The sequence below is a fragment of the Notolepis coatsorum genome (assembly GCF_963971535.1).
Source record: "Notolepis coatsorum genome assembly, chromosome: 2".
NCBI lineage: Eukaryota > Metazoa > Chordata > Actinopteri > Aulopiformes > Paralepididae > Notolepis > Notolepis coatsorum.
This window is the reverse complement of record NC_140166.1, coordinates 200,175,258-200,199,306: the sequence shown is the minus strand read 5'-3', so window position 1 is coordinate 200,199,306 and position 24,049 is coordinate 200,175,258. Positions and strand designations below refer to the sequence as shown.

General features: G+C 42.1%; 1 protein-coding gene across 1 annotated transcript in view; it reads left to right on the top strand.

Moving 5' to 3' along the window:
• LOC311223689 (solute carrier family 2, facilitated glucose transporter member 9-like) overlaps positions 1-24,049 on the top strand; it is a gene marked incomplete at both ends in the record, with an annotated part of 31,713 nt that overhangs the window by 4,061 nt on the left and 3,603 nt on the right. The window contains 8 exons of the mRNA XM_084308461.1: positions 6,462-6,622; positions 7,681-7,805; positions 12,343-12,488; positions 13,721-13,853; positions 21,058-21,245; positions 22,879-22,989; positions 23,100-23,201; positions 23,525-23,530. Coding sequence (XP_084164587.1) covers positions 6,462-6,622; positions 7,681-7,805; positions 12,343-12,488; positions 13,721-13,853; positions 21,058-21,245; positions 22,879-22,989; positions 23,100-23,201; positions 23,525-23,530 — 972 coding nt within the window. The remainder of the gene's footprint in view (positions 1-6,461; positions 6,623-7,680; positions 7,806-12,342; positions 12,489-13,720; positions 13,854-21,057; positions 21,246-22,878; positions 22,990-23,099; positions 23,202-23,524; positions 23,531-24,049) is intronic.

The window sequence follows — 24,049 nt, the reverse complement described above, 5'->3', positions numbered from 1 at the left end:
CGTACTATCATTTGTGGCCATCTTCTGTAGCTTGTCACCCTGACTGTCTATTCTTCTGATAGCAGGTTAATCAAAGATCCCCGCTTTCTAGTCTTGCACAAGGACCAATCAGCATGGGTATGGGCGGTTAATTTTCCATTGATGGGGATTTGATTGGCTGTTTTTAAATAAAGTGCGGCCGCAGGATTAATAAGTTAATAACGTTAACATTTGTTCGGCCAGAGAAACAAATATACTAATTAAAATGGTTGGACCTGCGAGATTGGTACTTTGTAGGTCTGCATTTTAAATGTAAGAGTAAAAAGTATGTTTTTATCCCTGAAATGTAATTGTGTAAATGTACAAGTATACAAAGTTACAAACCAAATAATACTTGAGTAAAGTACAAATCCCCCAAAACAGTACGTATTGTAACGAAGTACAATTACTAAAGTACTTTCACCCCTGATCCTACTGTAGCAGCTTGTGGCTATACTCTGAGAACTTTTAAAACTGCTGCTGTGACCCATTGTCACCTCCATTGTATATTGTAAACACTGAATCAGAACGTGCAATGTTACTCACTGTGCCTTGTATATATCTTATATCCTTTAAAAAAAAAGATACATTTTACCTTGTTTTTTTTAGCACTCGCTTGTATTTAAATGGTAAAAAATAATATTGTTAAGTATTGTGTGATTTTGTGTGAATGGCGGACTAGCAAAGTAAGATTTTCTTTGTACGGCAAACTGTTTAACTGTGCACATGACAATAAACAATCTTGAATCACAGATTCTCCTACTGTGGCTATGCACTGACTTGTGGCTATATACTGAACATCACATAATATCCTACTGTAGCAGATTGTGGATGTTACGGTGTGTGGGGGGGGGGGGGGGGGGATGTGGAACCCAAACGCAGGACAGAGACTTGAGAGAGCAGGGCCCTGTTCCCCGTACCTGGTTCAACTAAGTCGATCAAGATGTCATTATCCAGATTCAGTTAACCCGATGTTTGAAGCCGGGATCTTCCTGTTCCTCGAAGGTGGATTCAGTCTCGTTAACTCAAACCAGACTTGAGACCCAGGATTAGTGCGCGCGGCCGCTCCAGTTGAAAAGCCAGCACGTATCGATAGCAGAGATCCTGATTCTCTAGCGGCATTGATTGATTAATTGATTTAAAACTTTATTAACATATTGCAGTACGGCTCAATCGCCTCGCCGACAAGTTAAATGCGTTATCTATAGGCTAATTTTAAGTCCCTCATTACCTCAAGCAATCAGATTATATTTCATTAAACTTGCCTGCTGGATTGAATAATCAAATGAGATCTTGCTAGCGAAAATAATTAGTTAAACTGTTATACAGAATAACGATACGGCTCTCTTACCCATTGATTGATGTAAGGTCGATCTTTTACTTATCTCCACTGTGGTGTAACGGGTTCTTCTTTTGACTTTCACGCAGACGACCGGGGTTCGAAACCTAGTCTTTCTCTTCTTTTTGCGATGTAGGAATAATTCAATTTGGTGCACGTTGAGAGCTATATAAAGAATGACATCCTCAATGCATGTAGATTTATAATATTTTTACTTAAAACTAGGCTACTTTGGCGTATAATCATTAATATTATATTCCAAAAAATTATATTGGAAACACGGGGTTTCGAACACTGGTCGCCGGGTTGCCAGGATTGAGCACTACCGCTGCGCCACTGTGCCAGATGGGATAAATTCATTGTTTATACATTAATGAACGAGAGACCCGTGTTTAGAATATTCTTTATTTTGAATGAAGTTTTATCTCTTTATGCTCATTCATTAATGTGACGTCAACGGCTCATTCAATTTCTCAAATCCGTCAAACAGCGCATCTCATCAGACATCTTAATCCCAGTTACAATTAAAATAACCACATAATGTGTACATCGCACCGAGCGAGCGCCACGGTATATAACGTGCATTATTTAGGACAAAGTGAATTTAGTATCAGCATTTTGGGTCATTTCAAAAGACCCCTCTGGAAGAATGGAGCACAAAGACGTAATTCAGAATGGTATAACGCAGATCCTAGACTGTGGGAATAATTTCAGGAAACGCGCTGTCACTTCTTTGCGGGGGCGTGGCGATGGTTCATCCGGCTAACTTGAACTTAAACCCTGCTTTCGACCAGGCTCAAACTTTTGGATCTGTTGTCATGGTGATTTGGACAATCCAGGTTCGGGGAACCGGAAAGTCCGGCTTAAGTCAGACTTCACCGAAAGTTATCCGGCTAACTCAGTTATCCAGGTACGGGGAACGGGGCCCAGGCAGGAGTCGGCAGGGTATGGTTCAAAGTACTTTACTTTAAAATTGACGAACAAAAAGCACAGCAAAGCTGGCAGCGAGCAGGGTACAAAAAGCAAGAACTGAGACCCCAGCAGAGCTGGCAGGGAAAAGGGTACAAAACTAACTACAACAAAACACTATCCAAAAGCGAACTGGAACACAAAAACAAAGATGGTAGCAACAAAACAATGTACACTAGAAACACTTACTATTTAACAGGATACAAAGGACAATACCATGAACGACAGGATACCATGAACTGAGACAGAGTAACCGGGAATGACAGAATACAGGAAACAGAATAATGAACCCACAAGGAAGACAGGGGGGAACACACATATATACACACACTGATTGGACAAGGGACACATGGGGGGAACCACAGTGACACTAAATAGAAGACAGGACTGATAACAAATACACACACACACTGGAGACATCACACTAGACCAGACAAGGGAACACAGCAAGTAACAGCAACACAGGAATGGACAACATGACGGGGAGTACACTAAGGATTACAGACAGACTGATAAGACACAACTGACACAAATGAATGGCAAGCAAATACAGTACAGGCAGTTGTCCAGTAGATGGGGGTACAGGACCGGGATGAAGGGAGAGTTCAGGAGGATTGTAACAGTGGATACACTGAACATTACAGATTATAGTGTTGCTGGTTAGGGGTATGTAGTGTATTGTGGCTATATACTGATCATCACAGATTATCTTACTGTAGCAGCTTATGACTATACACAGACGTGGGGCTATACACTGACTTGTGGCTATACACTGACGTGTCGCTATACACTGACCATCATAGATTCTCCTACTGGAGTACTGGACCTTCTAATGGCAGGTGGTCGTAAGAAGTTTCGAAAATGTGAAAATGTTATTGCAGCTTTAAGGCAAACGTTGCACATGTCCAGATTCTCCCATTCATCGACACTGGAGCAGCGTTAGGCTATACACACACATATTTAGGGAATATCACATATTGGAGTATTTGCTCTTCAAGTTACTAGCTTTGAGACAGAGTTGATGATGTTCATAATTACTGGCTGACTGGGCTGTCCACGGCCATAGAAGTAATACATGTGAATTCCTAAATTAAGTAAATAAAGTATTCCCCTTTAAAGCCACTTTATGGTGAAATACCACTTTGAAATATACAGTGTATCACGCAACACCAGTGGAAAAACCTAGTGGAAGCGTCTCGTGTGTGCCACGGTAACCACGGTAACCACACTGGAACCAAACCAAGCATAAGAAAACATGAAAGCAGGGCTAAAATTGCTTTAGAAGGAAGCGTTTGAAGTGTGTCTGGCATATAAACCTACAGTAAGATACCGGTAAACATCACCGACATCCTGCAGAGAGATGAAGGGAAGCAACATTCAGCCTCATTTGAAGACAGGCTTCACCTGAACATGTTGGGTGTTCAGGCCTGCTGTGTCCCCCGGGACAGATGGGAGGGGGACAAGGTCCTACAGGTTATATAGAAAGAGGCGATGCTGGACATTTAAAAAAAACAACTCAGTATTGTGTCATTTAGGAACATCTGCCCTGAAACAGAGTTCACGTGTGTTATTTCTATAAGGCTGTACAGCTCAACTTCGATATGTGCATATGAACACATGCCTCCTTATAAGTTGAATACCGGAGAGACAGGACTCTAGTGATGATGTCATCAAGAGGAAAATCCAGGAGCTGCTCCAGGGACGTATAATAATGGACCAACTCTCAGAAGACTATATATCAACCCCCCCCCCCCGCCCCCATATAAACTCTGAACTCTGACTCCATTGCCTACACCCTTAGGCTTTGTTACCCATACTGTACGACTCTGAACTCTGTTGCCTATACTCAACTTATACCTACCCACAACTTTCCTACACTGTTAGCAATCATAATAATCCTAACTACCTACCCCACTATCGGACATCTTGATGTAATGCCCGGATGTTCGATGTTCTAGAATGTTCCGGAATGTTGTGGCAGCAGTAATGTTCTAGACTTACTGTAGTGCTGCTACTGAAGAGCCATCGTGGTGCATCCAAGTTTTACTGTAACTGCCTCTCTTGCAATGATGACGCAACCCGTCTTTGATCTTTACTGATTGGCTTTATTTCCGTTCGAAGAGAACATCTTTATTCCGAACCGTAAAACTGTGAAAACATACATGAAATACAATAAATCACTGATCAAACCATAACAACATACATACATATTATCTCTACTTGTATAGGCGTGGCACCGGTCTTTGCAAGGTTGGTTGTATAACCCACTGAACTTAACCTACAAGCACATTACGGCCCCAAACGTACCTTGTTGACTGCATGCAATATGAGAGGAAAGTTAAGAGCTCTGGTGTCGATGTGGCTTGTCTGATGGTCGTGGAGGAGTGAAGGAACGAACCTTATAGTGTCTCTCTATTTATACACTATGGCTGTATATACCGCATATTTATATTCAATATTTACCTCATATATATATTATATATATCCATATTTGTCTGAATAAACCTCCATATAACCCCTCTATATACTTACTTTAAACCTGGATATAACCCATAGCTCTGTGATATCATGTACAGTAAAAAATGTTAATGCTGTATACTGTATACTGTATACTGTATATATATATATATATATATATATATATATATATATATATATATATATATATATATATATATATATATATATATATATATATATATATATATATATATATATATATATATATATATATATATATATATATATATATGTATGTATTCTCACCACATATATATCTATCCACACCTGTCTCTATATATCTGTACATATCCTTGTTAGGGTAGCGTCAGATCTTGAACCCTAGAGCCGAACACAAGAGGAGAGGAGAATGAGGCGGTTTAGGATGTTTAATAGGTACCAAGCAGACAGGGTTTTAATGACAGAATGTGCGACAGGAGAGAGCAGGGTCATTCCGTGTGATTCCCAGGGAACACTGGTGGTGTCTCGGGATGGAGCGAAGACTGGAGGGTGTGTGATCCTACACACAGAAAAACAGGGTTAGGACAAGGCAAAAATAGAGACAGCGTAAGCAACAGGTTCCAGTCCTCATACCCAGGCAGGTGAAGCAACACTCGGACGAGGAGTGGCAGGAACGCAGGTCTCACAGCCAGGCAGGTGAGAGAGAGGCTCTGGCTGAGGTTGTAACAATCCTACTCTTACTAGTTAAACTGCTGGCCAGTGCGACTTTCTACCATACTGTCTTTACACCTGTATCACTGTACATGAATGAATGAATGAATGAAAACTTTATTTAACAGATTGCAGAATGGGTACAATACAGTACGGCTCAATACACACAATTGTTAAGGGGATGCAGACCTGAAAAAGACATTTGTCTTGTTTCCATCAGGGTCCCCCATTTTCAATTCATATAGACATTTATGAAATACACAACATACATGACATTTATGGTATAGGGACATATAGGTATTTAGTACTGATACATTTGTGACATAAACGGTATTCAAATATACAGTACTGTTACCCCTAGATCCTGACAGAGTATATACATATGATGGGGAGGGGACTGTACATTAAGAGGGGGTGGGTGGGTGGGTGGGAGAGAAATATCCATACGGCGGGGAGGGAATATATACATGCGGTGGGGAGGATACTGTCTATTAGGAGGTGGTGGGGGTTTTGGGCATTTACGGTGGCCAGTTTCGAATTGCAGTTTTGAATGTGGGATATTATACTACAACTCTGTACATACATCTGATTAGCACTACACTCAATAGTACTAATTTGTAATTGTATGTTTTGTACAGAGTTTAATCACCTGTAGCCTACATTGTATATGGCTGTTGCACATTACTGCTATTTGCACTCTGGATGGGTGCCAAACTTATTTTTGTTGTCCTGTACTTGTGCTGTATAATGACAATACATTAGAACCTAATCTAATCTAATCTAATCTAATCTAATCTAATCTAATCTAATCTAATCTAATCTAATCTAATCTAATCTAATCTAATCTAATCTAATCTAATCTAATCTAATCAGTGTAATAAAAAAAAGAAATCATGATCCTATTCAGAATGCGTGAAGTGTGTTGAAGAAGCAGTTTCTTTTCTCCTCTCTCTCTCCTCTGTAGTTTGTGAAGGACTTCTATAATGCAACGTGGGTCCTGAGATATGAAGAGGAGATTGGAGCTGAGTACAGCACCTTGCTGTGGTCCGTGACGGTCTCCACCTTCGCCATCGGGGGCTTCCTTGGAGCGGTTATCAGCACAGTACTGGTCAAAGTCTATGGAAGGTCTAGTGTAGCTTTTTCTCCTCTAACCTAGCGGGGGATACCACTCATTTTAAGAATTCAGATTATATTCTTCCTGTGCCCCAGGACAACTCTCTTCTGAAGCTAGGAATCGGAGAGAGAACCCACCGATCGGTGATGAAACTGGGATGTAAAATCTGGGATGTAAAATCTGGGATCTCTGAATGTATGAGGCCATTCAATGTTTGTGTGAGCTCTTACATTATTATACATAATCATTAGACCGTATGTGTATTAGCCACAAGCTTCTACAGTAGGATCATATGTGATATTCAGTGTATTGCTACAATCTGCTACAGTAGGAGATTAGTGTGGTAGTGAAGGGGTTAACCTTCTGTAATGTTGTAGTGAAAGGGTTAACCTTCAGTAGGGTGGTAGTGAAAGAGTTCAACCATTGTAGTGTGGTGGTGAAAGGGTTAACCCTTTGTAGTCTGGTAGTGAAAGGGTTAAAGGGATGTTGAGACCCCCAATCATGCTAAAACCAAAATAATAACATATTCGATGTTGCCAACTTTGAACTCTTTCTTGTGTTTTGTCATGTCCCTCTCCTCTCCCTTCAACATGATTATACATAAACTAGAAGAGTGCACTCAGTAGACCACTGTGCAGTTACTTTTAACCCTTTCACTACCACACTACAAAGGGTTAACGCTTTCACTACCACACTACAGAAGGTTAACCCTTTCACTACCACACGACAGAAGGTTAACCCTTTTTTTTTGTTTTCTGGCTATCCGGCTGCAAGCTAGCCTAGCTTAGCACAAATGAATGGAAGCGGATACGGATCAGCTAGCCTAGCTGTTGGCCAAAACCTTTCTCCCAGAGTTTTAAACTAGGCTAGCTGATTCGTATCCGCTGGCAGATTGCTTTCTACTGAATGGATAGAGAGGAAATTGGTATCTATCTTCTTGTCTGACTCTGGAGAAGACGGTATAAGCACCAGTATTTGCCATAATGTTGGCATGTTCCTTTAAAATGACTACAGTATTTATCCATTTCTATCCTCTATCAAATCTTTTTTGTTTTTGTTATCACTTCAGGAAGGGCACCTTGGTCAGGAATAGTGGCTTCGCATTGGCTGCTGCTGTGATGCTTAGCTGTGGGGAGAAGGCAGGCTCTTATGAGATGCTCATCATTGGTCGGGTTCTTGCAGGGATAAACTCTGGTGAGTGCAATTCTTCTTTGACTAAATTAGAGGTCTTTTTCGGTTAGTTTTGTGTGTGCATTTAAAGTCCTAGAATTGTCTACATGGGGAAAAAAAGGGGGGGGGGGACACAGGAGAAAAAGTCCAAGCAGGAATAACTTCTGAAGACGATAGGGTTCATTATAAGAACATTATCTGCTGATCTAAATGCATGCCAGACTATTCATGGCCCATTTTAGAAGCTGTTCTATAGGAAATCCTCTGTTTGCTACTGTGGCAGTAGAACGTGCCACAAGCCACCTAGGCTTTTTCTGAGGCTCTTCGTCACAGAGAAGATGGTACCAATAGACCTTGTTATTGCAGAGTTGGCAAAGTGTTACAATCCAGGAATATTATTGGCTGACATGTCAGAAGGCTCTCTCTAGTGTGCGTGGGGATGGCTGATTTGCTAGATGCCAAAATAACATTTTACATTTATTTTTTATTGTGTACTAGGTAGTGGGAGTGGTTATGGTTAAAGGACAACCTTTGAGGTGAAAATGATCATGACAGATTTGCAGCTTGGCCAAATAATGACATCCCCCAACAAAACAATGTGATCTAGCATCTTCCCTGATCTATCTTGTGATGCACACCTGCTCCTGGGTCTAATTAGCTTGACAAATATCCTCCTCCAGATGTATTTGAAACCCTTAACGCATTCTATAAAAAGTTCTATATTGAATAATATTGTATAAATATGTTTTCCCACACAATTGTTCAATATACTACATACAATGGCTTAGCAGCATCTCTACACCTTTACCCTCAGTGAGAATGCAAGGATTTTTGAATATGCTAATTTTAACGATAGGTTATGTATATGAGTACTGGCTGAGCGTCCCGCTCTTAAGCCCTATCGAGATACCCCTCATCTCATGTACCTATTGTACTCCATCACGAATAAAAACATGTACACCCACACCTGACCGGGTCCCGCCTCTATGGAGGCGCAGCCTATAAGACCGTAACCATGGTCACCAATACACCCTTCCTCGCCAAAATCCCGTTCCAGTAAAAGACCCTACAAGGGGACTCAGGGCCGCTTAAGATCACCTACCACCAGGTGGTCGAACCGTTTGAGGACCAGGAGGACCGCCTTCAATTCCAACACATTGATGTGCGGGGTAGATGGGCCAGCATGAACCTCCGTCCAGCTGCCCCCCACTGCGTGGGTCCGACACGTCCCTCCCCAACCCGTGAGAGAGGCGTCGGTGAAGACCGTGACGTGTGAGCGCCTGCTGCCCATGGGGACCCCAATGGTGAGGATACCCAGCCTCCTCCAGTGGGCGAGATCGCCCCATATCGACAAAGGAACGTCAACCGTTTCCATTTGTCCCTCACCGGATCTATTCTCATAGAGAAAAACCACCTCTGTATCCTCCTCATGAAGAGGAGGCCAAGAGGAACCACCATGTGAGCAGATGCCATCATGCCGATCAGACGCATCACTTGCAGCGCCGTGACCGTCCCTCCCAGACGGAAACCCCCGAGCGCGTGACGGATAGACACCCGGCGCTGCTCCGAGAGGGTTGCAATCATGGGCCTCGACCTCAACGTCAAGCCCAAGTACTCCACCTGTTGACTGGGAAGAGGTGTACTCTTCTTCCAATTCACAGCAAAACCCAGGCTGGTGAGGAATTCCACCACCAGCCTGGTATGAGACCTGGCAACCTCCTCCGAACGACTGAGGAGTAGAATGTCGTCGAGATAGAATAGAACTCGTATCCCCCGACGACGTAAAGGCTCCAGCGCAGTCGCCAGAAAATAACGGGAGTAGACGCCTGACATCGCGTCCTCTCTCGGAACCACAATGACGGCCTGCTTCGCCAACAGAGATTGGATCTCGTCGGTCAGGGCTGTCACTGCGTCTGACCCTGACAATAGGGTCGGCACCAAACCTGAGAACGGAGGGTGGGGTTGTGCGAACTGCAACACAAGCCCCTGCCTCAACGTTCTCTCCATCCACCCCACAAAACGGCATTCTTGTTGCCATATGTGAAAATAATCCCACAGCGCACCCTCCGTCAACTGACACTGGGCCGCAAGGAACAGTAGATAGTTGGCCCGGTCCCTCCCGCTGTGCGACGCACCCAAGGGTTGACCCCGACAGAAAGGGCCGGTTTGATACGGGAGAAGCTGTCATCAAACTGGTTGACACACACCCCCACCCTGAACACCCCTCTAGCGCATGCTGAGGAGTTGTTCCGCAGCTAGACACGCAAGGCATGAGGACCCCATGGGCTCCTACACGCCGAAGCCCTGCAGTGATATTGCTACCACCCAAATCACGCTCGCCTCTTCTTTGCAGACCACTGCCGCTGTGACGGGAGTGGGAGGCATCAGCACGATACTCCGCCTGGCGAAGGCGAGGCCGGGGTAACCCTTGCTGTGCATTCAACAGAAGAGGCCTCGAGTCCCCCTGCTGACCACTGTAGCTAGTGGCAGCTGTAACACCAGGCTCATCCAACACACAACGTGTGGTGCAGGAACCACGCGACAGAACATTCTCACGGACAGACCCAGGCTCAGCCATCAACTGGGTGTCAGCCCCTGTCCCCATGAGAAGTGAAGAATGGGGCCGCATGCGCTTCAAGGAAGGTTCGCGGCCCGCAGCCAAAGGAGAACGATCAGAGCCCCGCTTCCGTGGGTAACAGAGAGAGGATTGAACGGGGAGCGGGCTGCTCGCGGCAAAGTGACGACGGCTTGTTTTACCAAACTCGAATTCACCCAAAATGGCCGATCCCTTGGCCGCCAAGGCTGTCGGCCTTGTGGGACCCTGTTGACTCTCCACCCAGGGCACCACTGGCGGGGGAAACATGGCCGCCTGTCGAGGATCTCGCCACAGTCGTTGACGAGACCGTGCTCCCACCTCTGGCTGCACAGCGTGAGGCGGTGTAGGACCCAGATCAACAACCGCCTGCGCCTCCACAGAATGCCCAAAAAGACTATCTGTGGAAAAAGGAGTCGTGAGGAGCGAAAACCTATCCTCTTCCCCAAGAGGAGATTGCTCCAACCAAACATGCCTAACAACCAACGTTGATAGCATCCTAATCCTCCCCGCAGTTATAGCTTGCGACTGAGTCAAGATCTCTATAACACCACAAACATGAACCATGTTTACAATGTTGGCTGGACCCATAGTCCTACTACCCGACGCCAATGTGGATAGGAAACTAGCCAGCTGAGCCATAACACTGGCCGCCGCTAAATACCATCCTGCAGCAGTATAACACTCATCCGTCCATACTGCCACCCTCCGAGCCGATTCGCTGTCAAGCATCGGCCGGGTGGGACGTTGTTCATCCCCGCCGGGGCACAGGAACAAAGCTACCTGGCTACGTAGCCACGGTACACCCGGCCTGCACCCTGTTGTTAGCCCGTTTACCTGTAAAAAAGGTAAATAGGACTCAGCGAAACCCCCCACATTAACAACCGACTGACCTTCATCAATGAAGCTGGCAAGAGGAGGGAAAAGCGGCATCCCGCTGCGGGGATTATTAGAACAACGACCCATTTCAGCGTCAACGTTAGCATTAGCAGCAGTAGCAGTGGTAGCATTAGCGTCAGCAGCGTGCTCCAGGATTGCCAGGAAAACGTCCACTGCAGTGGAACGATCACCAAGCCACCCCGGCCCTGGCGCCGAAACATACTCCACAGCATTACCAATATCAACATTGATGCCTAATGACACAGGCCCTACCTTTGTACAAGCCGACTCGATAGCCAAACCTTGTACGCTGCCCCTTGGTCTGCAGCCGTCAGACGAGGAAACATCCGGTCGAAGATGCCAGGGGCAAGCAAACCTCCGGTAAGCTTTCAACATTACGCAATTTCTCTAATCTTTTCATAACGCTAGTTAACATAAGGTGGACTGCAGTCGTTATGATGGAACGAAAATAGAGGAAGGGTGTATTGGTGACCATGGTTACGGTCTTATAGGCTGCGCCTCCATAGAGGCGGGACCCGGTCAGGTGTGGGTGTACATGTTTTTATTCGTGATGGAGTACAATAGGTACATGAGATGAGGGGTATCTCGATAGGGCTTAAGAGCGGGACGCGATAAGCCAAGTACGAATATATAACCATCTGTAGTGTGGTAGTGAAAGGGTTAACCTTCTGTATTGTCGCAGTGAAAGGGTTAACCCTTTGGTAGTGTGGTAGTGAAAGGGTTAAGTCAATATCTACTTAGTCTACTGCCCATGCCAAAGCAAAATTTTACGTCACATTAGTGACATAACACAATGCACAAATGAGTGACATCACACAATGCAACTCCGATTTCAGGGAAGTACAGAGAAGCTTCTCTCTCCAGGGGAAGAACGGGGGAAAATATGCTCTGGTGACAAGTTCTGCACAAACAACAGCCTGCATAGTCAAAGTCATGCCTCCACGAGTGTTTTTGAGTGGAGGGGATCTTTAAATCAGCCATTCCTCAAACCACAGCAAAATTTTCTTCCATCACTTCACTTCAGTGATCATTTATTTAACATGCCTTTCTTGTGGTTTCTGTGTCTAGGTATTGGTCTCAATGCTGTATCCATGTACCTGACAGAGATTTCTCCAAGACATATCAGAGGCTCCATATGCCAACTGAATGCTATCCTGATTAATATTGGTTTGTTCCTTGGGCAGATATTGGGGCTTCCTGAGCTCCTTGGGCAGGTCAGTTGTGGGGGGTGTTTGTAACCTGGCGGTTCCGTTTGTCACGTTACCTTCACAAAATAGATTTTCAATACGGGTTCTGAGAATTACATAATCGTCTGGACAGCTGGGAATGTACCAATTGCATTAGTCATTGGACACACACACTCACATTTCAACTTCAACTTCAAACTACTTTATTTTCCTTTCGGAACTTAATTTGTGCAGTGGTTAAAAGACAACATACACTCACAATACATAGACACTCACCACTATAGAAAACACCAACTATTCGCCTGTTCGAATCCAGCTCACAGCTCCGGGGTTGTCACCAGCTTGGCTGGCCGTTCACACTAATACAATTGGCAGTATTAGAGGGTGGGAGAAGCTGGCGGGGTGGGTCCGGGTCGTTGTAAACAGCAACTCCTACAGTTCGGTCGGGGCGCCTGCTAAGCGCGGATAGGACTTGAGTGGGATAGTGTGATCCTTCCACATGCTACGCCCTCTCAATGAGAGTCCGCGCTGCCAGGTGAAAAGAAGCGGTTGATTGGCTGGACGTGTGTCGGAGGAAGCACGTGATAGCCTCCACTCTCCCAGACCGACTGTGGGGGGTAAGTGCTCAGCGACCAGGAAGGGGATTGGGAATTGGCATAACGACTAACATTGGGATGGGAGAAAATGGAGGGGGAAAAAGATCAATAAAAAAATAAATAAAAAAAACACCAACTACATTAAAACTACAGTACTTAAAAGCATGATATATTAAAATCCATATGGAGCAATTCTATATGTATATAAATAATAAATAATAATAATACAGATGAGGGGAGTCTGTTGTTAAATAGTCCAACGTCCTTGGGGGGGGGGGGCAGTCCTAGGCTCCACCAGACCTAGGCGTTCAGCAGTCTGATGACTAGCTAAGCCCCTTTTTTTCAGTGTCGAAGCTCTGTATCGACGGCCTGAGGGCATTAGTTCGTAATGGGTGCGAAGGGTGTGTATATTGTCCTCAACTATTTGAGAGGCCTTCTTTACTGTCCATTTCTTGTGGATACTGCTGAGTGGCTCCTAGTCCTTCCCAATGATCTTACATTTAGGATTATTTTCTCCCTTTGGCCTCTGTAAGGCAAAGTATGACTCAATTGGAATGTGCCAACAGTGTACTGTATCGTAATGGTGCCATGTAAATCATTGCAAAAGGAAATTTAGGCTTTCAACTTTTAAGGTGTGTGTGTGTGTGTCTTGTGTGACTGTAGGAGACAAGGTGGAACTTCCTGTTTGGTTTTGTGGCACTTCCTGCCCTGCTGCAGCTGTGTGTGTTGCCCTTCCTCCCTGAGAGCCCTCGCTACCTGCTGATGGAGAAGAGGGATGAAGCTGGTGCAGAGGAAGGTACACACCTGGACACGCACGCACTCACGCACGCACGCACACACACACACACACACACACACACACACACACACACACACACACACACACACACACACACACACACACACACACACACACACACACACACACACACACACACACACACACACACACACACACACACACACACACACACACACACACACACACACAATATTCACAATTATATATATATATATATATATATATATATATATATACATCCACAGAGCTTTTAGAAAGGAGCAGAATAAAAGTATTTTTGCGGGCCCAAAAGGAATGTTGTTGTTTACATGTTGCAGGCAAGTATCTCCTCCCTACTTCCCATTTCCCCATGTGGAATGCACCTGCTTGGATATTTGCAGGGGTGTAAAGTACTTGAGTAATTGTACTTCATTACAATACTTAAGTACTGTTTTGGGGGATTTGTACTTTACTCAAGTATTATTAGGTATGAAGAGGACGAAACGGAACATTTCATTTAAAAGTAGAAACTTTTTTACTTTTACTCAAGTGTGTTTTTAGCCAGATACTCTGAGAGGGTACCCATACTTTCACTTAAGTATAATTGCTGGGTACTATTTACACCCCTGGATATATGACACACTGGTGCTCTACTGCGACATCTAATGGTTGAATGTTATCTATAGCACTTTTAAAATAATATCAACACTTAAAGGGATATTGCGATGCTGGCATATTCAAATCGGGACCGTCCCCTACGAACAGGGACGACCTATGATCTCACATCAAATGATATGGCAATAAGATAAATTAAGAATCAGCTAGAGCAGTGCTTCTCAAACTTTTTCTGTCAGGCCCCCCTTTGGCGGACCAAAATATTTTGGGTCCCCCCCCCTCGCCCCAACAAAATAGTCATGAAATGGGCCATGTTTAAATGTATTGAAATAACACCAATATCGTGACCTTTCAAATTGTGCAACCACTTTACAACTGTACAATTGTGCAACAACATAACAATAAAGTCCAATACACTCAAAGACTGTGCTTTTTAAAAAATACAGACATCTTGTAACATTGCAATACAATTCAATGGACACTCAAGACTGCTTTTGTAAAAATAGAGACATCTTGTAACATTGCAATACAATTCAATGGACACTCAAGACTGCTTTTTCAAAAATAGAGATATCTTGTAACATTGCAATACAATTCAATGGACACTCAAGACTGCTTTTTCAAAAATAGACATCTTGTAACATTGCAATACAATTCAAGGACACTGCTTTAAAAAAAAATAGATAGAAACTTTGTGAAAAACTAGTGAAAAAACTTGTGAAATAACTTTGCAATTTGTGCAAAAAAAGAGAAAATTTAAGTAAATTATGTGAGTCATCACAGCATTAGTGGCTGCAATGAGCCTGTTTTGCACTGCACACTGCTTTCAGCAAACTCAATCAGGTTCTCAAAGGCATCAGTCTGTTGTTCATCAAGGCGCCTGCCCCACATCTCTAGCTTTCCACCAGTGGAGGTTTCTCTATGACAACACGTGAAACACAAATTCACTCATAATTAATAATTATTATTAATTTACATATACCTATATATAAAAAAAAAAAAAAAAAAAAAACTATATATATATATATTTTTTTAAATTATTATTATTTTTTTTTTTATTATAAATGTTTTCCTCTGTAAAAAAAATGCCAGTGAATTTTTTTTTCTTCAAAAATGGCCAAAATTGACAGCTCTGAGCAGGCCTGCACTGCAGTATTGCCTGCAGTAATTATTCGTGAAGAAAACTTCACAGGTGTGACCCATTGTTAAATAAATAATAAATAACAGCTAATCAAAATAGGCTATTAACTTCATCTAAGAACGGTCTGTGCAGTTAAACTCTTGCCATTGAATGGAGGATTGATTGATTGACAGCCCTTGACATCCAATACACGGAGGTTGAATATGATTGGCAGCCTTGCAAATCCAATCAGAGATTTCTGCATTGCAAAGTCAAAATGGGTCCAGCTGCATGTGAGGAGGATAGGTTTAGCTCGGGCCAATCTCAAGTTTCTCAAGTTTCTTTATTAGTTGTCATACAGAAGTACAGAATACTTTTATACAAAATGTAACATAAAGAAGCATTTTGTATAAAAGTATTCTGTACTTCTGCATGACAACTAATAAAGAAACTTGAGAAACTTGAGATTGGCCCGAGCTAAACCTATCCTCCTCACATGCAGCTGGACCCATTTTGACTATGTGAAAGTTGAGACTATGAGAAAGTTGTTGTTTAGTAGTTAGTAAGCTGTACAGCTATAACAAGTCAGGCTAAATTAAACTTTGCGCCAACATTAGGACCGAAGTATAAACCAGCAACTGAGCTGAAGAATCCACATGAAGAAGTGGATTTATGCATCTGGATCAGAAAAAACGTTGTGGATGAAAAAGTAAGTAGACTACAGTGCTTGTATGCTAACAGTAGCTAGGCAGCTTAGCCTACATCACAATGATAATCACCAAGCTAACTTACTGTACACACTGTAGGGCTGGGCAATTAATTGAAACAGAATCGCGATATCGATTCATAGACCTATGCAATCTAATTTCTAAGTTATGACTATTTTCTTTTATTAAAAAAGAAAATGATTTGTGGAACTCCCTCTGGTGTTGTGGTCGTGGTATTCACTGACCTTTGGGAAGTATTTCGACATGCACATGGGTATCTTAGTGGTGTAGTGTATCTTGTAGACCAGGCCCATTGCAAGTTGCTGTACTCTGTCGTCTACTCTAAGCCATCCTAGGTTGTCAAAGTGGACAGGGGTGAGGTGGGTTTTAGGAGTAAGGTCAAGCAGTAGTCTGACCAGTTTGTTTTGTGATGTTTGTAATCTTGTTTTTAGTGCCTTTGAGGTGCTTTGGTACCATGAGGTGCAAGCATAGTCGTAGTACCCTTGAATGAGTGCTCCTGTTAGAGTCTTCAAGGTATTCTTGTTTACCAGAGAGGAGATCCGGTACAGGAATCTAGTTCGTTGGTTGACTTAGTTTTATTACATTGGATCCCATTTTGTCACAGGAAAGATTTGCCTCTATAGGATGGAACCCAGGTAGGTAATTTCATCTTTCCTTTTAAGATAAGATAAGATATTCCTTTATTGATCCCCTTGGGGAAATTCAGGCATCATAGCAGCATGGGGGAAGGGGGGGTACAGGTAGTGAAAACAACACAAGCAGTGTAAACAAATAGGTCAATATAATTTACTATCTAACTAACTGAAATATACATTATTCATTATTCACAGTATCACAGTATCCACATAAGGTGCAGTATGCATAAGGTAGTGTTATTGTCCTACTTGGGTTCCTATTAGTTCTAGGTCGATGTCTGGCAGCAGTCGCTGCCCACTGTTGTGGAGCCTGATGGCCACTGGTATGAAGGACTGTCCGAGGCGGTTAGTTGAGTGTCGGGGGGGTATGAGTCTGTGGCTTCCTTGTCACCTTCACCTAATATGTTTTGATCTGGTCAGGTGCGCTGTCACCTAAAATGTTTTGATCTGATCAGGTGCGCTGTCACCTAATATGATTTCATCTGGTCAGGTGCGCTGTCACCTAATATGTTTTCATCTGGTCAGGTCCGCTGTCACCTAATGTTAATATGTTTTCATCTGTGTCCACTGACCACTGACACACAGTGGGGGATGTTTTAAAAATATTATTTAATATATAATATAATATAATAATTTGTGCTTCACCTAAAAATTTGGTCAGCAGCCTCCACTGCTTTCCACTGAATGCAGTGATCTTGTTTGCCAGGTCAGGTAGGTATTTATCTTTGCCTTGAATTGAATTGAATAGAATACTTTATTTAGATGTTTGCAGAAAAAAATTACATGACAGTAAGTACAAGGTCAACTAAATAGGATTAAAAAACCCAAGAAAGCCAATGGCTTGTTTCAATTGGGGTCCTTTTGTAATCAATTCATATTACATTTAGTGACAAACAGACAGACACTAGTCTACTCTAGTTTAGAGTAGACATGACAGATACTAGAAGACAAAAAATATCAACATACCTTGAAGTTGAAGGTTTAATTCATTCAGCTTTCCAAAGACATCGCTGAGATAGGCCAGTTTCATCAGAAATGTTTCATCATTGAACTTGCTTGCAGCTTCTTGCATGCTCTCCTCCTTCAAGAACACCCGAATCTCCTCTCGTAGTTCAAAGACTCGCGACAACACCTTCCCTCGCGAGAGCCACCTTGCCTCGCTGTGAAACAGCACTGCAGAATGGTCAGCTCCCATCTCCTCACACAGCGCAGAGAACAGGCGCGCTTTCAGGGGTCGGGTTTTGATGAAATTTACCACGTTTATAACTTCTGTCAAAACCTCATTCAGCTCAGGGCTAAGCTGTCTTGACGCTAGCGCCTCTCTGTGAATTTACAGTGCGTCCATTGCGCGTTTGGCGAGACCCCCTTGATGAGCGCCTGTAGCCCCCTCCTTTTCCCTGCCATGGCCTGCTCACCGTCAGAGCAAAAGCCCACACAGTTCTCCCATTTCAGTCCATGTTCTGTCAGGTAACTGTCAATAATTTTGAAGAGCTCATCAGCTGTCGCTCTGTTTTTGACATATTTGCAAAACAGCAGAGCTTCACTCAGTGACTGGGAATTTACAAAGCGAACATAGGAAATAAGCAAACAGTCTTTATTGCTGTCAGTCTTTGACAAGGCAACACGCATGTCATCCTCAAGGCTCAACTTGGCCCTATATTTTGTTTTCAGAGCTGTCAGATATGTGGTGCTGAAGGGTATCAACACCTTAACTGCTGCATCATGAGATACTTGGTACTCAGCACCACACTCTGAAACTAGCTCTCCAGGTGGTATCAGATGAGATTTCAATGAGTTCTTCCAAGAGTTTGGATGGAGATGTGTCAGGAAGCTTTGTCTCAATGTTGTCTGTAAAGTTTTTTTTATCCAGAGTAACTTGGTGATCCTTTTCTGTGTTTTATTAAATAATGATTTTCAGATTTTGAGAAATGGTCAAACTTATCCAAATATGGTATTTTCATGGAGAACAGTGCAGATGCAACAGATAGCACTTTAGTGATAATTTTCTGTAATCCAAAACCCCCCCCCTTTTTTTTTTTAAATATATCTCAAGGCCCCCCCTGACATGCCTCTGTGCCCCCCCTGGGGGGCGCGCCCCACACTTTGAGAAACACTGAGCTAGAGAGTAATGTTGTACAGTTGTATATCTTGCAGTGTGCATTGTGACTTTTAAAGCCTAGATCACCCTGCGGAGAGACAGAGTTGACTGAATTGACTGGCTGAGGCGCACATCGTCTCATCTAGCAAAAGAGAAACACATAGGTGTAAATTCTTTCTATTTCATTTCAAACCTTTATTTAAACTCGAAAGGCAATCGAGGTTTCCCTCATTTACAGTCACATTGAGTGTACATACAGAGTTAAGCAAAAAAGGCATATAAAATCACACAGCATATAAAATCACAACAATGAGACAAGTAAGGTTAAAAATCAAGGATAACAATCAATTAAAACATGTACAACTTGATTGACAGAGGTTTCTATCTCTTAGGCTGCAACATTATGAATGGAGGAGAAAGTCCAAGACATGAACTTAAATAACCAGCATGCTTGAATCAGTCCAAAACCATGATGTTATAGTTAGTTTAACTTTGCAACATGTATCCCTTGCTGGTTGGGGGAAATGAACAATTACCAAAAATAAATAAATAATAATAATAAATAAATTAACATAAACACAGGACAAAATAGACAGTTGAGATGTATTATAGATAGATTAGTTTAGATTAAAAAATACACAAGTAGTACAATGAAAATAAGTTTGGCATCCAACAAATCAGTACTACTGAGTGTAGTGTTAATCAGATATGTGTACAGTGATACAGGTGTAAAGACAGTATGGTAGTAAGTAGGCATGCTCGATATTGGCTTTTTTACCAATACCGATATACCGATATTGTCCAACTCTTAATTTCCGATATCAACCGATACCGATATATGCAGGGTCCCCCCCCCCCCCCCCCCCAAAAAACGGAATAATTTCAGGTAATTAACATTACATATCTCTTGTCATGGAATTAACACAACATTATGCATACTTTTGACAATAAATACAATAAGAATCTGTTCTTACTTGCTTGCCTGGGTAAATAAAGGTTAAATAAATGTAATTTTTTTTTTTTTTTTAAACCGATACCGATATTTTCCGATATCACATTTGTATGCCAATATCGGCCGATAATATCAGTAGGCCGATAATATCGGACATCCCTAGTAGTAAGTGTACAGATATATATTGTATCTACATATATGTAAAAGGACTATGTGCAGGTGAATACAGACAGGTGTGGATAGATATATAAATTATGCAGTGAGAATAAATATATATATGGTATATACAGCATTATTGTACATGCTATCATACAGAGCTATCGGTTATATGCAGGTGTATAAGTAAGTATATAGAGGGGTTATATGCAGGTATATTCAGACAAACATGGATATGCTGTAAATATACAAATATAAATGTAAATATGTGGTATATACACCACAGCTCTCAGACTGCACCTGGACTTAAAGGAACACGCCAACATTTTGGGCAAGAATGTTAGATACCAGTTTCCTCTGTGAGTTCAGTAGAAAGCTATCTGGCTGCATATTAGCCTAGCTTAGCACAATGAATCGAAGCGGACATGACCGGTTAGCCTAGGCATTGTCCAACTAACACCTCTCCCAAAGGCTAACCGGTCATGTCTGCTTCCATTCATTGTGCTAAGCTAGGCTAACGTGCAGCCAGATAGCTTTCTATACTGAACGTACAGAGAGGAAACTGGTTTCTATCTTCTTGGCTCTCTCTGGAGAAGACGGTAAGCTAATTTCCCAAAATGTTGGCGTGTTCTTTTAAATTAGGTCCAAGCTTTCTTCTCAGTCGTTAGTAACAAAAGACACTATAAGACGTGGATTTACCACATGGCAGAGCAGGGTATGATGAATTGAAAATGGGGGACCCTGATGTAAACAAGACGAAAGTCTTTCTCTGGTCTGCATCCCCTTAACAATTGTATGTATTGAGCTGTACTGTGTTGTACCCATTCTGCAATCTGTTAATAAACTTTTCAATCAATCAATAAATCAATCAATCAAAGGGTTTGACCAGAACCTCTGTGTTTGTTTGTGACACAGCCTTCAAGAGGTTCCTGGGGAAGGAGGACGTGTCACAGGAGCTGGAGGAGGTGTACGCCGAGAGCCGAGCCCAGAAGAACCTCCAGGTCATCTCGGTTCTGGAGCTGCTGAGGAACCCGGCTGTCCGCTGGCAGATCATCACCGTCATCATCACCATGGGCTGCTACCAGCTCTGTGGCCTAAACGCTGTACGGTTACGCCGTTCGTCCTTCAGTCCAACTCCAATTGACTCAATTGAATCATAAACACAGATTTATGATTTATGATTTTATTAGGATCCCCATTAGCTGATGCAAAACATCAGCTACGCTTCCTGGGGTCCACACTTAACATATAAACATGACAACAGATATGACATTTACAGACAAGCGACCAAGTGCACTGAAAATCTGAAAGTGACAATATACTTTCTATCAAATATTATTACTATACATACCGCATTCCTAATCATATGGAATCATACATAGTACAATATACATTACATAACAGTATATATTAATATGCAGTGCACTCAATTCACAAGCTGTGAGAAACCATATACATATACTGTAAAGTAAATACATGTAATGTAAACTCTTACCACCTATTTGTATAGGCTACTAATATTCCTGTCACAAAAAATTAAGTATAAACCTGTGTATTGTCCGATACTCAGTACCAATCCAATCCGTTCGTTTTATATAGACGTTTAGAATAATCGATTTAATAATAATAATTAAATAAAAATGATTTGTAGTTTGCACTTTTCATTCACTAAGATCCCAAAGTGCTACAGGTTTAAACACATAGTATAAACAGAAGTAAAAACAACAACACAAGAAAAATAGCTAGCAATCAAAGGCCTTTTGAAATATAAAGGAGTCCAGGCTCTGTGGTGTGCCCTCAGCTGGATGGGGAGGCTGTTCCACAGGCATGGTGCAGCCGAGCAGAAGGTTAGAAGATTTGGATTGACTTAGTGACAGAAATTATTGAGATATAATCCAATTTCTCCATTAGAGGCATGTTGTGTGGTGTTCGTTGGATCTTGTGTCTATAATGCTGCATTCCATTCAAGCTCAGATGGTCCCAGTTGGGATTTTGGAATAACGACATCAGTGCATTCCAATGTGCAGTGTTTATCTGAGGGAGAAACATGTGACCCTGCAAGAAGCTGGTGTTTGTGTGGCTGGTTTCTGAGCACAATCAATACATGCCGAGATACTCTTGAATGAGGCTACCATACTGGTACTGATGAGAATCTATAACTTCAACCTGTCACCTAAAGATTGAAACAAAGTTGTCCATAGTGTTTGCTGCCCTACTGACATGACGTCAGATAGCTGCGTCTGGGAAAAGTTGAGTTGAGAGACCATTCCCAATTTTCCTACTTGGAATTCTGATTTTGAAAGGCTGTTCCTTTGCATATTTTGTTTTATAGTGGTTTTGATTTGATTTGATTTTTAGTGGGAGTTTGGATTTTTCCTTGTTCCGACTTCAATGGAATGCACACAAAACAACAATTGATTTCATGTTACACATGGCTCTTGGCATTGAGCTTTAGCGTTGAGGAAGTTCTCCCGATACTAGGATAAGATAATAAAAGATATTCCTTTATTGATCCCCTTGGGGAAATGCAGGCATCATAGCAGCATGGGGGAGGGGAGGTACAGGTATGGGCATGGTAAGTAGAAGATGTAAATACAGGCAATCAAATTATAGTACAGTAGAACAGTTAAAATAGGCAGTGTAAAAAGATGCAAGTATCTGTATCAGTCTACATATCATATTACTTCCATGTCTATATGTATAACATCTGGTGTTTTTATATTTTTTCATTAACAGCTATTTTATTACACTGATGGCATCTTAGACGATGCAGGCATCGAGGAGGACTTGGCCCCCTACATCACACTGTCCACGGGTGGCATAGAGGTTGTAGTTTCCATCTTCACAGTGAGTATGACAAACCTTCTCAGACACCCAGAGAGTCAATTGGACTCCGGTGACATCCCTGCTTATTATTCTGAGCCAATTCCCAATGCTGGTGTCCGTCTCCCCCCCAGGGTCTTGTGATAGAGCGCGTTGGGAGAAGACCTCTCCTCATAAGCGGCTTCCTCGGAATGGCCGCTAGCTATAGTCTTCTGACCCTGTTCCTCAACATCCACGTAAGCTCATCCTAGACTAGTTCTACTAGACACACAAACACGTGTTGTACCCCTGGAGAAGGGAGGGGGAGGATGATCACGCACGTGTCGTAACCCTGAAGAAGGAAGGGGAAGAATGATCGTGAACGTGACTCGAGTGGTGTTTCCTCCCTCATTCAAAACTATATCTCAAATAATTTTCTTATTTTCTATTCATTTATTTTCATTAAAATTCACGTTTACATTTAATAACATTTCCATAAACATAAATTCTTATAAAAACATTATTGAATAATAAATACTAAATGCAATTTTTCATTTAGTCTTTTCTGTTATCTCTACAGGTGCAGGTAAGTAGCAACATAGTAACTGCTATTCAAAAATGCATTTTAACAGGAAATCACATCTGTGTCGTTTTCTTTAGTAACTGATCAACTTTCAATTCTACAATGTCAAACAAAATCTATTATTTTAAATGTTGTTATTTTACTCTTCTAATTTACAAAATGCATTTACCATTCATACAGTTACAATACCAATCCCATTATACTAAATCAAATGTATTGACAATCAAATGAAATGCAAGAAATTAATATGTAAACGTATCACAGTAACAGAATGTTTGCATCAAAACTCAACGCTATGCTTCAAGAGTTCTAACTTCTTCTTCTCTTCTTCTTAACCTCGAGGCATTGTACATACCACGTGCACCATCTGATCATATAATGGCTGCCCATTAGCTAGCATGCATTCTCAATGTATACACTTGGTAAAAACAAAAAAGTTAAACTCTATATATTTTATATGACAAGGAATATCTACTGTTGTGGTTTTAACAAATATTTTGTAACAATTATAATCATACCTGA